The sequence below is a fragment of the Candoia aspera genome, chromosome 1 (genome assembly GCF_035149785.1).
Source record: "Candoia aspera isolate rCanAsp1 chromosome 1, rCanAsp1.hap2, whole genome shotgun sequence".
In the NCBI taxonomy this organism is placed as follows: domain Eukaryota; kingdom Metazoa; phylum Chordata; class Lepidosauria; order Squamata; family Boidae; genus Candoia; species Candoia aspera.
Genome location: NC_086153.1, coordinates 254,407,511 through 254,424,845, shown reverse-complemented (window position 1 = coordinate 254,424,845; position 17,335 = coordinate 254,407,511). Strand labels below are relative to the sequence as shown.

At 37.8% G+C, this 17,335-nt stretch overlaps 1 protein-coding gene across 1 annotated transcript in view; it reads right to left on the bottom strand.

Annotated features, from left to right (window-relative positions):
• DCDC1 (doublecortin domain containing 1) overlaps window positions 1-17,112 on the bottom strand; it is a 337,965-nt gene extending 320,853 nt beyond the window's left edge. The window contains exons 1-4 of the mRNA XM_063318002.1: window positions 16,979-17,112; window positions 8,142-8,411; window positions 6,710-6,869; window positions 6,187-6,349 (exon numbers count right to left, since the gene is read on the bottom strand). Of these exons, the coding sequence (XP_063174072.1) occupies window positions 6,187-6,349; window positions 6,710-6,869; window positions 8,142-8,411; window positions 16,979-17,112 (727 nt within the window). The remainder of the gene's footprint in view (window positions 1-6,186; window positions 6,350-6,709; window positions 6,870-8,141; window positions 8,412-16,978) is intronic.
• Between the last annotated feature and the right edge of the window lie 223 nt (window positions 17,113-17,335).

The following is a 17,335-nucleotide window of genomic DNA, read 5'->3' as shown; positions in this document are numbered from 1 at the left end:
ATACAAGGGGAAGAGTAACAAAACAGGGCAGGAGTGAAAATACAGAGGAATCATGATTAGATATTAGAAAAAGGATCAAATTTTACTAAACCAATAACTTCTCCTTAGCAACCATTAATTTTCAAAGGCATCCATGTTTTCTAGCATCACTGTCTACAGCCATTTCATGTCTCCTGCCTGTTGTTTTCAGCAGTGTCTTTATTTTTCTCTGTAAATGTAAGAGACCTCCCCCACACACACAATGTCCAGGTAATTATGTTTTCCTATTGGAACCCACTTCCTCCCCCTTTCCCACAAGGGACAAGTGTCCCAATGTGCAGCATTTGAACAAGCCCTCAGTTAAAATGGCTGCACTGGTATATACAGAGAGAGAGAATGACAGTCACTAAAGAGTAGAACTCAACAGTCAAAAAGCAGCTAACATATTGAAAACAGCTTTTTTTTTCAGTATCACTAACAACTGAACTGAAATCAAAATGTTATAACTGAAGAAGATACTGGCCTGTGACATTTCTGTGCAATATACTTGAATATTTAGAAATGCAGTCTTGGTTCAGCTATTTCATAAGAAATTATTTGTTCTTTCTTCAAAAGTTTAGGCTTGTAAAATAAAACTGATTATTATGAAATAATATACCTCCTTTATTTATTAGAAGGAAAATGATCAAGTGAATTCTAACAGTTAATTGTAACAAGAACTTTTTTAAAAACTGAATTTTTAGTGTTACGAGCATGACAATATTGGGAACAGAAAGTCTAGAAAATTCATATTGAACATCCACTCACTTTTGAAATCTTAGAGACATAGTTCCAAATATTATACTAATAAAGATGAAGCAACCAAGTTATTTTCCAAAACATGTAGAAGGAAATTAGACTAACAGGCAAATCTGAAAGCTTAATTGCCAGAAAGCTTTGACTGATGTGCAGATAAATAAGTGACAAACATATAAAAGAACAATGAAAAAGAGAAGGGCAACTGCAGTAGTATGACAGAAGTGTTAACAATGGCCCAAATTCCACACAACCACATTTTTGTTGTTGAGGAGAAAATCCTAATAGCAACTTGTCATACATTTCCTTCAAACTGAGGTAATCACAGTGGGCCAACTGTGAGCCAGGAATCAGTTTCTAAACAGAATAACAGCCATCATTTGGAAATGCTTTTTTTCCCATCAAAATATACCAAGGAAGAGAGAATAGAAAGTTTATGTAAACAACTACTAATAAACCTGAAAATAATTTTGTCTCCTATATAAATTGCTATGAAAATACCCTAAATAGGGTAAAATACTGTTAATTATTGCTAGAATGAAAAATACGACAGCCATTTAGTTCAGCAATATTTAAATTGTATTTTTTAAAATGTAACTGCATCAGCTGACTTAAAACCAACCCTTCTTGAAGACATGGAATAATTCCTTAGGAAATCCTAATTTGAGGTTCAAATCTAGGTAAAGTAGCTTAAAATCTATTCAGAGGGGGAAAAAATCACTTAGGTTTATATCTCATTGTAATATACTTATCCAATGATACAGAAGAACTTCAGAGGCTTTCTAAAATAAGGCTCCAAAATCCTGGGAAAAGTTATGACACTGGAAGAAAGTCTCATATTGCCAATATTTTGCTTGTTAACCTACTAATTGCTGCTAGTAGGGAGGTGGTTAGAAACTGGAAAACAGTAGAAGGAGTAAATATTATTGAATGCTTGCATAATTTAAAATTAACAAATATGATAAGGAACCAAAAGGAAATATATTTTCTTCATAGATGTATAAACTACTGTAAATTTAAGATATACAGTAATTCTAAAAATTCTTTAAAAACATACAGTATTTTAACCAAGGTATATTTTGTTATTATATATTCAGTTTTCCTTTTTGTAATCCAGGACTAGGTTAAGTTTCCTGCATTCTCACCAACATGAATGAGATGAGCATTTGTTGCCATTCACTAAACTGGGGCAACAGCAAGCATAATTTCTGAACTACACTAATCTCAAGAAAGTTCCCGTCTGCCAGAGAGTTGCCTTCAAAGCAATGCTCCCTCCTTCTAGCTTAAGGAAATATTTGTATCAATTATAACTCTGGCTAATAATAAACAGGGTCCCCTATAATACAGGATATAATCATGATGTTTGGAGCCACACAACAATTAGTTTCAGTGTAGTTCCACAATCTTATTCGCACAGTCAGACAAGCATCATCTTGCGGACAAATGAATAAAAACTTCCCATCCCATGTAATCCAGGACAAGCAAGTTCCCTTTGTTACTTTCAGGAGGAAGGAAAACAAAAATGAGAGATCCTTATGTTGCAATAAGGAGGAAAGCTTTTCTGCTGAGGATATATCCCTGACTAAGCTGACTGAGACTGATTTCCACTCAGCTCTAGATAAGATGTAACCTACATAAGCACACAAGGTGCAGCAGTAGTGATCACAGAAGGAAGAGCTACTTAAAGTAGCTGAGAGTTGCAAAGCCTTTGTTATATATGCTCATGATAAGCCATGATAAGCCAGTTTACTCAGGGCAGGCTATGAGCTGAGCAGTAGTCCCCTGAGACTTACTTTCCCAAAGTCATGGAAAATGTACATAGTTTCAAATCACAATTAAGAGATTAATATACAGTCAGCATGACGTCTGCATTCCCTCTCTCATCAAGCAAAACTGAAATGCTTTACAAATCAATTTACTGGAATAGAGTGGATGTGAATTTATTTTTAGCATTCACGTTTTTTAATTGTATAACAAAGTCTTCTGAAGAAAAAGAAAATAGATCAAAGCCTTTGGGACAGGTTAATATGATTCAAACGTAAATAAAGTAATAAACTTAATTAAAGAAGCTGGTAGCTTAGAAAACATAATGCAAGAAACTTCTATCCAATATAGTGCACAGTAGACATCTGGTAGAAACAATGTTTGCATGTATACCTTAGGGTGTAATAAAACAAGATAGAAAGGAAATATTGGGTAGAGTTAATATCATAATTTTCAAACTTATTTTTGATATATAAATATATCTGAACCATATAGTATAAAATGTAGATTTTCCATATAAACAATTCTGTGTTTCAAATAGATGTTACATAGTGTTAGGCTTGGATAAAATTTTCTGCATAGTGAATGTTCTTATGATGCATGCATGATTACTTCATTAGCCACAAGCATTTACTTGTAAAAAAATTCTTTATTTCCAGCTACAACACATGTATGTTTTTGTGTCTGCTTATTCAGTCTTTATTACAACCACACTAGTGAAAATCATATGCTTTTTCTAATCTCTTCAGAATTAATCTAATGAAGCATCTTTCTTGACCAATATTCAAAAGCGTCGTAAAATAACATTTAGACTTTTATGTCTAAACATATAAATAACATATAACATATAAATGAATATTTTCTATTCACAGTTAATATGTAAATAGTATCTTTAATGTAATGGAGACTGTCAAAACAATATTTTAAAAATGTCAATTGAAATGTCCAAGTATGTTTTCAACAAACAAGCAGATATCAGCATTTCTACTCACTTCCACAAACATACTTCCTTTATATATGAGATTTTATACTTCAATAGAAATTTTAGGTTGGCATTCTTCAGTCTGCTTATATCTTACTTGCATAATACTTTCAACATTTCCTTATATAAAAGCTGCTTTTGAGTTTTCATGAAACTTCTTAAAATAGATGTTGATGTATTTTTTCCAAAGAGGTTTTCTTTGCTGGCACAAATACTAGCAAAAGTAACCCAAACAACAGATAGTATAATAAAGTTGTTATGAATAGTGGACTTATTTGTATGTTAGCTGTATAAACAAAACCATGGGATTTTGCACAGTAATGAAATGGGTTTTCTCCAAATAGTAAAATTTTTGCACTATTGGAATAATAGTCAGTTACAATTCAATGTACATTCTTCAGAATGAATGCTACAGTACCAGTCTTGTTAAAATTGTATGTGTGTTCGTGTGTGTGTGTATGACACTATTGACATCATTTATAGAAAGCTTTCAAATAAATTGTGATAAATGCACAATCCTATTGAATGAACCAATCAGCCTGGAAAACCTATGGGATGCTTTTGGTGTGTCTTCTACGTTTATCAGTGACTTTTTTACAGTAATACCCTCGCAGAGCCCTCTTAATGGACATTCAATATACTATGCTGTACCCAACCTCACCTACCCTTTCTTTTCTCAAAAGACAAGGCACATCTGCCACCTGCTCTACTCTGAGTCCCAGAAACAACTGTCGAGCAGCAAAAAGATTGATTATCAGTCAAATACTATTCCAGTACACCAGATTTTGGTAGGTTAAGCTTGCTGATCCAGCAAGAGTTGGTGTGAAATTTTCAGCAGTGTGTGCCAATATTTTGGTGCTAAAGGAACAGCAGTGCATGTCATGATGAAACACAGCCAAAAGATGCAGACAAAGCAGAGAAGTTTTTGTTGAGTGCAAACGAAGCAGAGATCAAGAAAGAACAAAATGCTTCTTGCATTTGAAAACCCCAATGGCCAATAATATATTTGGAAAAGTAGCACATTGTGAAAAAGCTATTATACTGCTTATATAAAGAGGATGGTAACATTAGCTTTTACTGAACTTTTCTTAAGATACAATGCAAAGGTACTACTGATTATTATGGTTAATAGCAAGATAATTCATTACATTGTAAAAAAATTTTAAAAGAGAAAAGATTTTTTGCTTAATTTGCATCTTCTTATTGAGTTAATGTATTAAAACACATTCAGTGGATTATTTGGACTGTATTCAGGAAAACTGTCACATCATCTATAATATGACACTACATGAATAATTCATGAGCAATGGGCTACTTATTACAGACATAATATCTTCAAAAGTACTAAAGATATACATATATATTGTATTGCTCACCAAATATATCAAAATTAAATATTTCCATCATTTTAAACATAATATTCTTCTTTTAACAAGTTTTTATTAAGCATTGCAGGGATGTTTGTTTTTCTGCTTATTTTGAAGTATAATTTCCTGCTTATACAGTAATCAATTTCTTTAACATAAACTCAGAGCTTTTTTACCATTTGAGATTTTCAGCATTCAGTGTAAAAACTTTAAGAAAAAGTTTAATAATATGCTTAGTATAAGACATTCATTTTAGAACACTTATAAAATGATAAATGTTGATCTCATGAATGTTTTCATCAATATTAAAAATGACAATTATTATAGAAAGCCTGGAAAGATATAAAGAAAAGCTACCTGTACATCAGCTAAAAATTTTGTTTTACCTTCTAAAAAAATTATTCAAATAATAAAATTAGTTCAACTGCAATAATTTTAATTTTGAGCCATTATAATTATTTTTATTTTATTAATGGTATGATATTATAAATTATTGCTTAACTCATTCCAGCTTAACCTACAGCTTTAATTTGGCTAATAGTTTTTTCCCTTAATATTCTAAAGCCCAACTACGTACCATAACCTAATACCAATTTCTAACATTATACAACATTTTGTATTGAAATGTCCTAATCATTCAATCCAGCAGAACACAGTTCAAATTAAAAAAAACATTTGGAATGAATGTGGCAAATGTATGGTATATTATTCTACATTTTATTCTTGAATTCCCCAGAAAACCTATTACAAGAATTAATTACAAGAGACAATGACTTCAGAGACTAACATTTTAAAAAATGCTTTAAATTTCAAAATGTAATGGTAGTTACACATATAAATTTATATAAAAAATTAGGCTGAATATTCCACATTCCTGCATAAACCATTTGATAATTATTTTAATGCTTTGTCTTAATAAAGGTCAAATGACTAAATTAATAAAGCACTCACACCCTGAATTATTATTTTTGCTGGTGTAATAAGCTTAATGAATTGTGTCTGTAAGATGTCAGTGAAACTAAATAGTAAATTCAATAATCTCTGATTTAATTTATTATATTTTCACCATTTAACCTCCTGCAGGCTCCCTAATGTCTATTCAAATCTATATTAAATTAAGCACCAATGCTAATGAAGGGCAATAAACGTGGCTGTCAGTAGATTTTTCTTTCATTAAGCACATTATCCTCTTACTGAGCTGTAAATGAGTAAATATTAGTTTTGTTAAACCATGCAAAAAGACAGGATGAAAATCGTTTTTAATTGTACCCCTTAATCCACTGACTGGCATTTTTTTACCTTTGATTTTTTTGGATGGATTTGAAAAGGGCTCTCCAGTTGAAATATAAACGTCAGCATCATGGGGTATATCTATAGCATTCAGTACTTCAGTGCCGTCTGCCAAGAAGATTCGTCGGGCAGCCATATTCAGCTTCAGCTTTTCAGTGCATTCTTCCAGCAGCTAAATGAACAGAAAAAGGTAAGAAAAATTAATAACAGAAATATATCTCTGTGGTATATTACTAATCAAGAATCAAAACTTGGAAACTAGTGTCTCTGTTACTTCTCAAAATACACAGTATGTACATTCAGTTGCCAAGCAAGCTGTCAGTGTTAATATTGTGACCATTGTATGAACCATGAGGAGAAATTTCACATTCTACATTACTTAGGTGGCTTGTTTTTTATTATAAAATTTAACATAATGTGTAATCACTGTGTTTATGCCAACAGTTGTGAACTGTTTCATTTCAAAATAAATAAAACCCTTATCTTTTTTTAGTTTGAGAAGCATATCCAAATAAATAATAGAGATACTTACCAATCTAATGGAAGGTGGCACAGTAACTTTAGCAAATATATTTATTGCACCATTTTTATAAGCAGTTACTCTGAGTATCTGTGGTTTCTGTTTAAAAATCTGGGGTACGTCAGAGGCCTTCTGAGTAAAGTACAATTTTGAGGAAGAAAATTGTTGACATCTGTTGCAAAATAATTCCAATGCAATTGAATGAGAAAATAACTAGATCATACCACGTATCTATTCTAAAATTACATTTAGTTAATATTGTCTTTCTTAATAATTATTCAGCTTATTACTTCAACATTTTAGACAAAGGCCAGGTGAAAACTATTTTTCTAAGTTTGTGGAAAATTATGAACCAATGCCTCACATTTAATTCGTGTGTAACATCTATAAACTCAAATGTAAAGTTGCTATTGTCAAATTTTTGAATCTCTCTTTGTTAAAAGTATCTGAATTCAGGATTCCACTGATATTTGTCTTATTTTTTGTTATAATTACTCTTTAAAACAGAAACAATTTTTGATTTCCACATTTACAATATTGTAATGTTTAATTAAAAAGCTCTGTTTAAACAGCTGTAGTCTAATTGTATCCATATGGCTTTGAAAATAAATTTATCTTCAGTAGTATTTGTTCTGACATAACTGTTCATAGGATTGCATTCTTAAGCACATTAAATTCAACCCACCTGTGGGGTTATCTGGCATCCTAGCGCAATTCTGCAGTTAGACTTTATAACAAGATGATGTTACTATTCATTTTGTGGGAATCAGATTTTTACATTAATAGCATAAGAAAAAATAATAAATATAGTTGGAATATATTCAGATTACATAGAAATGCCTTATCTGATAATTTCCATTCTGTAAAATTCATCCCCCTTCTACATGATGTCCATATTCCAGTAGTTCCAATGTATTTTCTATCCCTTCTCCTCTTCCATCTTAACCTACCCTCTCCATTCCCTGTTATCAAATAATGATTTTCCTGCATGTGATGCATTTTAGTGAAGGAAAAAAATATACAGACTGCACGGAGAGCTGTATAACATTCATTAGACATATGTTATAGAATAATTAAATTGCTCTTTTTGGTATCAATATTACTTCATACATAGTAATCTAAAAGAGCATATGTGTTTTTTTCACTCATGTGAAACCTTCCTACATAATATATTTATGACATTGAAACAGTCTTTTGAATGCCTAAGATAGAAATCCTAAATACATTTTACAAGAGAACACATATCAGTGAACTCAAAGTAGCTTACTTTTAAGTGAACATGCTTAGAATGACACAGTAATACTATTAGATACCAAAAATATTAATAAATATTGTACTTTAACTGTAATTTTGCCTATTAAATCACCACTGAGTTTGCTGAAAAGCAACAGAATAAGAACAAGCACAGTCATAGTTAAAAGGAATGTGGAACAAATTCGATTACCTTAGCTGACCTGGTGGAGCACTGATAGGTCTGTTTCTCTTGGACGGCGATGTAAAGCAGAAATTGTTTGTTCTATTTGATTTGTAGCTGACTAGTTTTGCTATTCTATCATTTTTCTGAACTGATTTTATTTGATGTGTGGAACCATCCTGAAGTCCTGACCTTCTTGATACTACCAGTGATTGGGGAGGACTCTTAGGGCCAAGTAGAGACTTTCTTTGCTTTTCTTCTATTTTTTTAGCCTCCTTTGTAAAGGGCATGATAAATTTTCTGGAGAAAAAACAGCAGTAAAAAACAGATAGCATGATATATATCACAGTAGGATTGAGGTAATATGGAAACACAGTTGCATACCAAGCTACCAAGCTTGGGAAAAAATCATTAGAACTAATATTTCATCTCAACACTAGAAGAGGGATAATTTAAGGATTAAGAAATTATAACTATTGAAGGGACAGATGAATACAAAACACTTCTGAGTTTTTAAGATGATCATCATCTTATTTATTTATTTATTTTTCACATTTATATGGCCACCCATTTCACTCAAGGTGACTCTGGGCGGCGTACAGCAAATTGAATAAAAAAGTGAATAAATAAAAAACAATCAGTATAAAAGGATAAAAGTAATTATTAAAATAAGAATATTATCAAAAAAAATTAAAATATACCATCCCACAGAGAGAGCAAGAATGCCAATCATAATGGAGCCATCTAAGAATGTCTTCTGTTCCCAAAGACCCCCCAGGCCTGACAACATAACCAAGTCTTGAGGGACTTCCTAAATGATAGCAGGGAAGAGGCTAGCCTAACTTCAGGGGAGAGAAAGTTCCACAAGGAGGGAACCACGGCAGAGAAGTCCCACTGCCTGGGACCCAGTAAATGCAAGCCTCTGGCCAATGGAACCTGTAACATGCTTTGCCTGCTTGATCTAATGGGATGGGCTGATGTAATTGGGGAGAAGCAGTCCCTCAGATAACCCAGCCCCATGCCATAAAGGGCTTTAAAGGTCAAAACCAGCATCTTGAATTGTTCCCAGAAGCAAACTGGAAGCCAATGCAGCTCGCGAAGACATAAGTGCCTGTGCCACTGCATACTGCATCAGTTGAAGCTTCCAAATACTCTTCAAGAGTAGCCCTATGCAGAGCGCATTACAGTAGTCCAATCTGGAGGTGACTAGGGCATGAGTGACAGTGAGCAGAGCCTCCCGATCTAGGAAGGGGGGCAATTGGCGCACACCATAAAGCTGTGTGAAGGCCCTCCTAGCCACGACTGCTACCTGCTTTTCAAGCAAGAGTCACGAGTCTAGGAGGACCCCCAGATTGTACACTGGGTCTGCCTGGGGCAGTGCAACCCCATCCAGCACAAAAGATGGCATAGTCCCAGAACCAGCAGGACCCAAAACCCAAAGCCACTCAGTCTTGCCAGGGTTCAGCTGAAGCCTATTGTTCCCCATCCAGACCCTCAAAGCCTCCAGGTACCAGGATAAGGTGCTCACGGCATCACTTAATTCAACAGGGGCAGAGATGTATAGTTGGGTATCATCAGAGTACTGATGATACCCCACCCTATGGTGATGGATGAGCTTACCCAGCAGCCTTATGTAAATATTAAATAGGCGACGGCAGAGCACTGAACCCTGTGGCACCCAACATAATAGGGTTGAAGGCAGAACCTCTGCTCCCTGCTCAACTGTCAGGAAACCAGGCTAGGAACCTTGCTGAGCCGGTAATTCAGCTCTAGTTCTTTATTGTTCTTACCTTATAGACAGAATTTTGCCAGACTAATGCTAATCACCAGCCTAAGGGAAAATTATCCATCAGGGCTCTAGCATGAAGCCACCTTGAATCTTTTAACCTTCCCACCAACAGAGCCCATGCTATGAAGTCTCTTATCAGTCTGGAATGTGTTCTCTCCCTGGGAACCAGTGGCAACACCAGAATCCACCACATCACCCCCTCCTTCAGGAACACATTCCATCACATCAACTCTTACTGAAAACAACCGCAGAGAAAGGAGGCAAACCAGCACAGCACCGTGCCACCCACCCCCAATACCCTGGACCGATATAGAAGGATACATCTTAGTTATGTTTATCCATTTATTCAAATTATTTATATGGCTGCTCATTTCACAACAATAACTGTGTATCAGCCCCACTAAACTGTGTATCAGCTCCACCAGACCAGGAAATTCATTGTGGTATGTGATTGTTTTTAATTTATCAGTGTGGCCTTCTCCCCTCTACAAGTTGTGCAAGCCTGTTCTGAATTGTGGGCAGGTACAAGGTTAAAACAATTTAATAATCCAAACCACAATGCTCAAAGTCAAAACAATAATCCCAATTTAGGAAAAACAGCATTGACCAGCAGAACTCACCTAACCTTCTGGCCTAAGGAAGGCTGGGAGAACAGCTAGATCTTCAATGCCCTACGAAAGGCTAACAGGGTCAGGGCCATCTGGATTTCTGGAGGGATTGTTCCATAGGGCAGGTACTGCCACAGAGAAGGTATGACTCCTGGGTCTAACAAGATGACATTGTTTGATGGAAGGGACCTGGAGTATGCCATCCCTGCTAGTTCTGATGGGGCAAGCAGAAACAATGGGAGACAGGCAGTCTTGGAAACAGCCTGACTCTATACCATGTACAGCTTTATAGGTGATAACCAGCACCTTGAATAATTTATAATCACATTTTAAAATTATTTCTATATTACTATTATCTGTATTTTGGTTTATTATACACTGCCATGAGTCCATTACAAAACCGGCAGTGTATATAACAAAAGACAAACAAATAAAAATACAATAGTTCTTAAAACAGCTTTGTTGGCTGCCAATCCATTTCTAACCATTATATGAACTGCAGATTTTATTCTATAAAGCATGGTTCTCAAACTATGGGTTGGGACTCCCAGTGGGGAGGAGCTTAGAGGGGGATTCACTATTTTTTTTTCAATCTGATCAGGCTTGCACAAAGTGTAAGCATGGTCAAAATTTGCTCTGAGTTTACTCTACGCTTTACCTGAGCATGTCAGCTGTGGGCTAGGTAAAATGAGAGTGGCTTTGACTGGTTTTGACACAAGTACAAGCCCAATAGATAGTTGCATTTAGAGTATGCAAAGGTTGAGACCCCTGTGATACACAGATTAACATACAGTGATTAAAAGTATGTGGTGTATTTATTTCTTGACCAACCCTAACTCAGATGAAATAATTAATTTTATTCATCAGAGGCCAAGCAAATGCATTTATCATTTTACAGTTGTAGTATCAAGAAGTTTGAGATCCCTGCCATGAAGCTTATGCAGTTTAGGAGCCAAACATCTAAGGGACTGTATTCACATATGAATGTGCTCCAGATTCCTCTGGGTGACATGGCTGGAATTTGGATGGAATTCTTAAGTGGCAGAACTCTATTGCTACTTGTTTAGCAATAGAATTTTTGGTTTGCTTGGGTTTGCTTCCCATTATGAAACTAATTGCTAAGTGTTTCATAATGAGAAGCAAACCCAAGATACAAATTTTGCTTTTTTTAGTGTTAAAGTTAACTTATTTGTTTGTTTGTTTACTTATTTACTTACCTACCTAACTTCTTACCCAGGCCTTTAACTTTTAATCCCTTATTTGTTCCTAGTGGTACCTATATTGTTCTCTTTCTTAGGTGATGTTTTTACATTGTTGGTAAGTTTTTTCCTGAGAGTTCCACCTGAACTGTGGATATGCTATACATTTTACTAAACATCATTATCACTTTAGATGAATATGCTAGGTAAGGTCCTTAAACAGTCTACTGTGCGGCATATTTGTGAAAGTTCGGATATGCACGCTATAATTACCAGGAACCAGCACAGGTTTGTTACAAACAAATCATGCCGGACTACATTTATCTCCCTCTTTGATGAAGTTACTAACTTAGAAGATCAGGGGAATGCCATACATAGTGTACCTGGACTTTAGTAACGATATCCATCTTCATCTCCATAGTGAGATGGGCAGTGTATTTAATAAATTTATTAAATAAATAAATAAATAAATAAAATGGGTTTGATGGTGTGGCTCAATGACTACACTCAAAAAGTGCATGTAACTGGTTCCCCTTCAGCTTAGAGGGAAGTATCAAGTGGAATGCCACAGAGCTGCATTCTGAGCCCTGTATTGTTCAACATTTTTATCAATGACTTGTAGAATGGAGTTGAGGGGACATTTATAAAGTTTGCAGATAATATAATTTAACTGTTCAACTGTTTTCTGAAGTCCAGGAGGGAAGGGGCTAACCTCACTTCTGGGGGAAGGATGTTCCAAAGGGCAGGAACTGCTGCAGAGAAGGCCCGCCTCCTGGATGCCATCAGATGGAATTCTCTTACAGATGGGGTCTGTAGCATGCCCTCTCTGCATGACCGGGTGGGACAGGTTGATGTAACAGGGGTTCTAATACTTTAGAAAAGAGAGAGAAGATTCAAAAAGATCTAGAGTGTCTTGAGCTCTGAGCTAAAATAAATAAGATTGAATTTAACAGATAGAAATGTAAAGGTATGCATCTGGGTAGAAAAAATGTAAAGTCCACATACAGAATGTGAGAGACTGTGTCAGAGTTCAGCATTCAGGCACAATAGGTGTCTGCAGGGCCGCAACTAGGGTCTGTGTCACCCGGGGCAAACATGGATTCCATGCCCATTTTGGCGGCCCCTCTCAGCGCGGCGCCTGGGGCCCATGCCCCGCTTGCCCCCCAGTTGCCGCCCTGGGTGTCTGAACACAATACTCCAACATGGAGAAATAGAAAGTAGATAGAGTAGCGTTTAAAATAGAGATGTGTAACTGAAGCTGTAAGCGAGAGCAGCCCTCTACGCTGCTTTGTTTGGAAGTACTCCTTATCAAAGGAAAACAAACTGGGCCATCTGAGAACGGTTGTAAATCTTCAAAGGAGGGAGAGAGAATGCAAGAAAGCATGGAAAAGTACCAGGCTGTGACATGCAGCCCAAGGAGGGGCTGAGGGGGGAAGAAACTGTTTGAATGGGCTGTTCGGCCGCAAACTTTTTTATTCAAGGCTTTGACTGGCTTGTGATTACCTATCCTAGTAATATCCTAATAAAGACTTTTAGCATATCCTTGATGGCTTGTGGCAAAAGTCCCTAGGCATTAGGATTAAGGCATTACAATCCTCACTGACTGGTTTGGTACTAGCACAGAAAAAATGACCGAGTATACAATAGCAGTCTTCAAATATTTGAAGGGTTGACAGAGAAGAAGGAGTAGACTGTTCTCCATTGCCTCAGAGGGCATGACTAGAATCAAGGGTTAAAACTAAATGGAAACAGCTTCAAGGCAGATATTGCTAAATTTCAAATGCCCTTTTTCGATTAGAGCTTGCCTACCTCTCTCTTGGATCCAACCTCAGACTTTGGTTGAAAAAACTCTGTGGAGTGCATTCCTGGTTTTCTTTATCCTATTAGCTATGTTTACTTCATTCCTGAAGAAGCAAAATGACTCTGACTTGGTTTATTCCGGCTTTTCACTCCTGGCTATATAATATCTTGGTCTAAATAAGGCAATGGTCAGATTTAAGCTGAGGTTTTGGTATTGAGACTTTAGGCAGCACTAAAGTTACTCACTTCCATTATGGTGCAATTACAACCCCCTCCCTTCCCCCAGACAATCCCTAGATACTTTTTAAACATTGTAAGTGCTCCTCATAGAATGTTTTTCATCTTTGCTCAAATTGGTGCACTACCCATTATGGTGACAATAGATCAATATACTAGTCTCTCATATGGTATTTGCAATTATGTGTGTTCAGACACAGATGTTGAATCAGTAACTTATGTACTGTTAAATGGCAATTTAGTTTAATTTAATTTATTCCATTTAATACAGCCATCCACTCCAAAAGACACTGGGCAGCTCACAAAATTCATAAAAAAGTAAATACAAGCAGCCCAAACTAAAACAGCAAACAGTGCTGTGTCTTCTGCGGCTGAGGAGTTTTCTGGAAGGTCAGCAACATTGGAGCTGTTTGCTGCAGCCAGTACACTGCTCACCTGTTTGGTGGCAGTGGCGCTTGGTTGTTGATGGTGGCAGCAGTCAGCTGTTTGACAGCACCAGTAGGGCATTTGGTGGCTACACTTGGTTGTTCAGCAGCAGCCCTCAATGTCTGGCAGTGGTACATGGCAGCAGCAGCGCAGCACACCACAACAAAGGAGACTAACAGCTTTGTGGAGGCCCCTCTGATCACCTTAGCTGTGGAGACTACAGCAGGTGACCTGGTGGTGGTTACAGAAGAACTGGTGGCAGTGTTAGCACAAGATCTGTGAAACTCAGGAAGCAGTGGGTGGTAGACGCAGGCATGAGCCTGGAGTGGTATGTTGGAGTGGGCCTGCCTGTGGCTGCTATGCACACCCCCACATGATCCAGGTAGCCATTTTGCCTTTCCCCATCCACTCTGAGTTCTGGAAAGGACAGCACAGCAGCTATCTTGGTGATTTGATCTGGTGCTCCCCTGGTGGATTTTTACCTTTGGTTCTGGCAGACTGTGGCTTATGTACAATGGATTGGATTATTATGGTGGGGTGTGTTTGTGAAAGGTGTTTCCCTTTACTTTTAAGTAACTGCCTGGCCTCCCCCCTGGGTGAGAGCTGGTGGGGAGGGCAACAGTTTGGATCTCTCTTGCAGTTGGATATAGGAGTGGGTACCCCTGCCCAGTGAGATTAGTCTGGTGGGGATGCCTGTGGGGAGTGGATGTTGTTTGAGTAGGAGGTGTTGTCTGGGGTACTGTTGGAGCTAAGAGTGACTGCAGAATTGCACTAGGATGCCAGATAATCCCACAGGTGGGTTGACAGGTTAATATTTGTGATGGGATAGGGGTCCTCTGCCTTGTGGGCCAGCTGGCTTGCATCTCTGTGGTGATGGGTAGCAGAAGGTATAGGAGGAGGACAGGCCTCTCTCAGGGAACATGGCCCTGATATCTTATTCTTCCCAGACCCCTGGACTCAACCCCATTTCCTGGCCAGCAGGACCTCAGAGGCCCAGGCTTTCAACTGCTGCTATTCAACCCCTGTAATAAGTCTGTAATAAGGCTGCCCTCATTTGTGACTTGATCACAGATAAAAGGGCTGACCTGGCATTTATTACACAGACCTGGATGGGTTCAGAGGGTGCTGTTCCCCTTTCAGGGTCTTGCCCAGCTGGGTTTCATGTGTGGTATCAGCAAAACCCCAGGCAGGGGTCGGGGAGTGTTGATTGTTATCTGAGAGTCTCTGATGGCTTTCAGGGGCGCTGCCCTTCACATCACTAGATGTAAGTCCCTGTTTGTTAAAGTTGCGCTCTAGGGACCAGTTGGGATTATTGCTACTGAACCAGCCTCCCTGCTGCATAGCAACTTCCCTGCCCAAGCTCCTTAACTCCATAACAAGGTTATGGCAGTGAGGTTTCCCATGGAAGTGAGGCAGTGAGTCTTCCCAGGCATATGGTCCTGGGGACTTCAACTGGGATTGGGGTTGGAGGTAGCCTTGGAGATAGCCACCATAACAGCCATGAACCTGTCCCAGGTCATCCAGGGCCTGACACAGGACAGTGGTCATACACCTGATTTGGTTTTCTTGTTGGAGCAGTGGCAACATGATCAGGATTTGGGGGAGCTTTCAGTTGCTCCCCTGTCACGGTCACATAACTCCCTGGTAACCATGGAGTTCTCTGGCACTGTGCCCCATGACTGTAATGGGCAGAAGAATAAGTTCCTGTTTCTTGAGAAACAGGAAGAAGAGCTACCACCAAGGCAATGGTCAGATAAAAGAAATTTGAGTCCAGGCCAAATCTGTAACCTGAGTAAGCATCTCAGATAAGACCCTCCCTAATTCTCATGAAGATAAAGGAAGGGAGGGGAGAAGCACATTCAGACGTGCAAGATTCTTTTACTATAACTTTATAATAAAAGTAGTATTAGCTTGTGTGATTTTGGTTTCCGAGTCTGGTCTACCTTGGAGAGCAATGACAGAGAAGCTGGACCCATTTGATTGGTCTGCCCTGGTGACTAATGGACTGGATAGGGAGCTTGGGGTTGTTCCTGATGGTCTGATGCATGTTCCAACAGAGGCCCTGGTTGCCACCAGGAATGAGAGGGTAGTGGGGACTTTGGATCAGATTACAGCCATGTGGCCTCTATCCTTTGGTGGATCATGTTACTCTCATTAGTTTACAGAGGAGCTGAGGAAGATGAAACAGGTGAAGATACATCCAGAGCGCTGCTGAATGGTGACATAGAGCAAACCCAACCAAACATGAGCTACTAAGGTCTATCTTGTGGTGGTAAGGGTGGCAAAACGTCAGTATTTTTAAGTCCTTATTGTGACTGCAGATAGCCATCCAGTGGCCTTATTCGAGGTGACCCAAGCTCTCTTCTTTAGAATAGGCTTGGAGGTCTACCTGCAAGGCTGCTGAGAGGAATACATTGGATATCTCTCAGACAAAATCACTTGGATCCACTCCCAGTTGGATTCCCATAGAACATCACTAGCACCTTGAACTGAACCTAGAAACATACCTGTAACCAATATTTAAGGGACTGCCTCTCCCTGATTACAAGTGCCTGTCCCATTAGATCTGGCAGTAAAGGCATGCTTTGGGTCCTATCTGTTAGGGAATGCTTTCTGGCAGGGCCCAGAGGAAGAGAACCTCTTCTTTTGTGGTACCTGCCTTTTAAAACATCGTGCCGCTCAGAGATCAGATTGGCCCCAACTCTACTGGATTTTACTAAGGCCTCAAAGATGTGGTTTTGAAAATAGGATGTCAAAATATATATAGTCTCTTGTTCAATTATATTTGAGGAAATTATCCTCACATACTTTTTCACTTTTGCAGCTTTTACATTTGCTAGTTGTGAAGACAAAGATAAAGGTGAAACAATATAATTTCTTTCTGAAGTTTCTGACCAGGGAGTATAAAGCAAGTCATCATCTTCTATTTCATTTTTTTCCATTTCTTGCTTAGTAAATAATTAAGTATGAGATCACATTTCAAATACAAATTTCTCTAAATCAGTAAAACTAAACTGAATTAAATCAAAGTACTCTTATTTATTACTCCTAGTAAATAAAGTTAGCTTTAATATTCTATATACAGGTAGTCCTTGACTTACGACCATTCGTTTATTGACTGTTCGAAGTTACGACAGCACTGAAAAAAGTGACTTACAACTGGTC